The 4,538-nt window shown below is 41.9% G+C and overlaps 2 protein-coding genes across 2 annotated transcripts in view; both read left to right on the plus strand.

Moving 5' to 3' along the window:
• The window catches only part of LOC109955956 (limbin), a 16,112-nt gene extending 14,690 nt beyond the window's left edge, over positions 1 to 1,422 (plus strand). Inside the window, exons 22-23 of the mRNA XM_020592633.1 lie at positions 567 to 668; positions 897 to 1,422. Coding sequence (XP_020448289.1) covers positions 567 to 668; positions 897 to 1,269 — 475 coding nt within the window. The 3' untranslated portion in view covers positions 1,270 to 1,422. The remainder of the gene's footprint in view (positions 1 to 566; positions 669 to 896) is intronic.
• A 676-nt stretch (positions 1,423 to 2,098) lies between these two features.
• Positions 2,099 to 4,527, plus strand: cytl1 (cytokine like 1). Its single transcript, XM_020592632.1, has 4 exons — positions 2,099 to 2,325; positions 2,416 to 2,460; positions 2,696 to 2,842; positions 2,939 to 4,527. Exons 1-4 carry the CDS (start codon positions 2,179 to 2,181, stop codon positions 3,038 to 3,040), a joined length of 441 nt encoding a protein of 146 aa, XP_020448288.1. The 5' UTR covers positions 2,099 to 2,178; the 3' UTR covers positions 3,041 to 4,527.
• The last annotated feature ends 11 nt before the right edge of the window (positions 4,528 to 4,538 follow it).

The raw sequence follows: 4,538 nt of genomic DNA on the forward strand, positions 1-4,538 counted from the left end.
TCGTCCTGACATTTGTCCTGCATTTGTTCTGGTACGTTTCCTCGCCACTGTCTAAAATGTGTAGGTAAGTGTGCTCAGGAGTGTTGTGTGTTACATCTGAGCCATGTGTAGCTAATCAAACATCAGCTGCTCCTGAAATACCCAGAATGAAATGAAATTACGTTACCAAGCACCGCTGGCCCTAGTCTACTTTTACATTTTGCTTTTGTGCACATTCTGACCAGTTAACAGGTACCGTATGTTACATAAACACATGATTGCACATGATTTTAAAACATGAACTTACAACAGTTCAACATTTTGTAGGGAATCTTAAATATGTATCCCTGTGAAACATAACCTTGTGTGTTTTGTCAGTGTTTTTTATTAATTTGACAGGCCTAACATGCAGTAAGCTTCTAAAGCAACCTAATCATATTTAAATCTCGTTTATTTTATTGAAAAGGTTTTTTGAGTTTAATCATTTTTGTTACAGTATATCAAATAGCTAGGCATCCCTGAGCACTCTCTGCAGAGATTGCATCACAGTTACCTGCCTCATAATAACGTGATGACATTTTGACCAGGTGTGCTGCAGGGACTAACCGACTGCTTCCTGTCAAGCTGAGGGAAAACGTGGTGCATAAAAATATGCTAAATCCATCGAGCTGTGCTGTGGAGAGAGAGAGGTGAGTTCAACACATTTCTGTGTTTTGCTACCAGTTGCCATATAAAGACTTGATGTTAAGACTAATTTTGTAGCTCGGGGGTCACCAGCATCATAGACAGATCCTTTACTGAAGTGAAATATGCCTTTCATCAGACAACTTACACGGCTGGGCTGCAGTGACTGCAAGCATGAGGTAAGCACCTTAACGCTCCACTCCTACTAACAACAGCTTCTTTGTTTCACACAGGTTCCAGGAAAAGAGGCAAAGTCTGATGGAAAAACTGCTCTTCAGATCTCGGCCAAGAGATGTTGCACCCCTGCTGGTTGAAGAGAAGGGAAAGGAGGATAGTTTTACCCATGCACAGCGGCCTATTTATGAATCGACCATGACTGAAAACAAACAGCAGCAGAAGACTGACACTGCAAACAAAATAGTCGTGGACACGGCGAATGAAACGTTACACACTTCAGCAGAGGAGCACAAGACAAAAGCAGAACAGCTCTTTGTGTTTCGAGATGCGCCAGAATCGTGTGACAGTGTGGACGTCCCCAAGAGAAAAAGGAAGAGGAATTTTCTCAACCTGAAGAAAGGCTCAGTGGCTCCAACAAACCTACCTTGAGATTCACAACATTGTGTTTTGTTAAGTTTTTTTATGATGGTGGTACTTTATATAAGCATATACTGTATATAATACAAAAATAAACCTGTAGTTTTGCCATTTAGCAAAAAGAAATAGCACACTTTTTGTATGTTCTATGTAGCATCTGGCTTTGTTTGTAAGTAAAGGCAGCTACATTTAACTGTTTCCAATTAATTACTCATTACTTTGAGTTGTTCATAGGTAGGATGCGGGCCATACATAAGCAGTTGACTCAGGTTAGTTTTCCATGCCTCTGGCATCTTTTAAATGGTGGAAAAATTCACAGATTTACAGGCTCAGTTCTTCTTAAAAGGCTACATATCAATAAGCAGCTTACTGGGAAAAGAACAGAACATAAATTCAGAAGTCTGCGCCAAAACCGCAGATACTGGCCGATGTCAGGATAGTGTGCCTCCCCAGTGGAGACACCATGAAATCCAAACACAAAGATCCTGGGGTTCCTTCATGTGCAACAGTTAAAACCTATGAGACAAATAAATTGTTTCTAAGTTTGACAACCTTGGATACCCTCTGATGATCCACACGAATACAAGCCAGACTTCCCCTTGTTTCTTGGTTTTAGGAATTGACAAGCCAAAATAAATGATTGGGAATGTGACGGGAAGCTGCTAAAGGTTTGTCAGCAGGAGGTCGGTCACTGTGGTATGTGGTCCCTGCATGAACACGGAACAGGTTTTTCCTCTTTAAAACACAGCAGACCCTGAATGTTTTCTCCAGAGCTGCTGCGTTTCAGGGTTTTTTTTTTTTTTTTTTTTTTGGTACAGCTCCATCCATAAAACGGCAGCAAGCCCTCCCCTTTACTATTTGAAACTGCCTGGGGCATACAAGCAGCTGGAAGCAGACCTGAGCAGAGTGTTATCATCCGATATGAGGCTGGGACTCGCGACTCTCCTGTGCTTCCTCACCTGTGCGCGGCTGTCGGCGTGCGCGCCGTCGACCTGCTACTCCAGAGCACTCGCCCTGGGCAAAGTCGTCATGGGTCTTGTGGACAGAATGCACAATAACGACAACACGGTAGGCACTGTGACACCGATCACTGTGTCACATTTAGTAGGCGAGGTTATGTGTTTGTGTACTTTAATGGTAATGTCCTTTGGGTTACAGAAAGCGTGTGTCCAATACCTGCCAAGGATCTTCATCGATGTGCACGTAGGTTTGGAAGAATGAGGGGGGGATGCATTTGATTTGGGGACACACACACACAGGGGTGCTTGGAAAATATTGGATTATCACCTTTTACACCTTTAACTCGCCGTTTTCAGGATTCCAGTAAGATATTTTTATTTCTGTCTGACTGGAATCCTGGGCCTGTTTGATGAGGGTTTGGGAAAAGATGGGATGCAATATGACTGTGATGTTTATTTAACTTGTTTTATCTTTCTAGAACGAATGCCTCTCCACCAAGCTCCGTGACTTCGTCTACCTCTTGCTGAACCACCCAGACCAGGACTGCAGACAGCTTCCCAGGATGGTGCTGCTGAAACGCAAAGCCTACGTATTGTACAACATCATCACCAGAATGTGTTACCGGGTGAGAACATCTCAAAACTCAACAGTGCTTTGACCTCAACATTCTTGTTTTCGTGCTTGAGTGACCTGAACATACATTATTGTTTTTCTTTGGCAGGACTTGGTGTATTTGTCCAACGACTGTGAGGCTATCGATACTGGACGCAGCAGCCCTCAATACGCAGAGGACAGGCTCCAGATTCTGCAAGAGGATCCATGAGCAACAGGCGTACACACACACACACACACACACACACACACACACACTGAGCTGTTGCAGTCATAACAACGCAACACCATTATGGAGAATGCACATAGAAAATTACTTGTACAAAATACACCACAGCCTGCATCATACCGTTTTGGCAGGGCAAGTCCTAGTTGGCTCCATGTTAGCTGCAGACTCATGTCAGTGAACACGTATGCTTACATTCCAACAAGGAATGCAGAATGTTCCACAGGAAATTAGCTGAATGCCAACCATACTGGTGAAAACCTTGAAATAATAAACCAATCAGAGATGCCTGTGAGCCAGGCTGTAAAACCTGCATACTTACCAGGACTAAAAGGTAAATGTTTTATTAACAGAAACATGTTGTGCTGCCGTAAACCCTGGTCTGACTAACCTCCTGTCTTAAGGGAACACTATAGAACTTTTTGTTAGCCTTTGTAGAGTTGAATACAGTGGTCAAAAATGTTTTTTTCTGGCGCTTGGTTGTATGTTCCCTCAGGATTTTCATGAAACCAGAGAGGTTATGGCCATGCTACTGCCAAGAGTTAACATAGTAAATATTTTCATGACAGTAAGCAGAAGGTGTATAAAATATTAGAGAACAGACATATTAGAAACATACAGACTTTTAGTAGTTTGCCTGTTTTTATTATATAGTTAAAATGTAAAAATCAACACATCTCAAGTTAAGTAATAAACATTGTCTTTGTGTATCAGTTTTATTAACGTATTAATTGATTTATTCACTAAAATAGCATCTGCCAGTTGCTCCTGAGAAACGGAACAGATACAGCTGAGTCAACACTGGACCAGGTCCACTGTGAATCAGCGGGGTGTGCCTCTTCTGAAATACGTATTTTTAACACGAGGGGTTATTTTCACTTGAGATGTGTTACATGTGATGAATTTTATTTTTGTAGTGACAGTATGAACTCTTCTGTTTGTCCGTACTAGATTAAAATACAGCTGTATTTTCAGTAACCATTGTTTAAGACAAAGTGCAAAAGCATGTTGTCTCCACAAACTAAATTAAACTTGTGGTTGTGTCTTGAAAATGTGATTGATTGAACTGTGAGTGAACAGTGTGGCTTCCCACAAACCACGGCCACTGCTCTCTACACAAAAATACCATGAAGTATAAATCCTTTGTGCTTTTTGACAATACAGTAAACAGCGGTGCTGTTGCCAGTGTTACGGGAAGCGTCAGAGAATAGTGGAAGACGCTGTCTCCGTGGTTTTATTCATGGCCTCTGCTGCTCTCTTTTGGCAAGACTTTGTAACCTGGCAGTTCTGCAGGGAGTTGTATACAAATATGTAGGTTTTTCTGTGATTCTTGGAGGCCATTGAGGCCTTAAACATGTTAACACAAATAACTTTGATTGCTAGGTGTTTTTTCCTCCCTCTAAACACTGAGCCAGGTTTACTTCTGACAAATGAACCCTGTAAATTAATGTCATGTGGTAAAGCTCAGAGCTGTTGTCAGCAG

Source organism: Monopterus albus, unplaced genomic scaffold (genome assembly GCF_001952655.1).
Source record: "Monopterus albus unplaced genomic scaffold, M_albus_1.0 scaffold18.1, whole genome shotgun sequence".
NCBI classification, from domain to species: domain Eukaryota; kingdom Metazoa; phylum Chordata; class Actinopteri; order Synbranchiformes; family Synbranchidae; genus Monopterus; species Monopterus albus.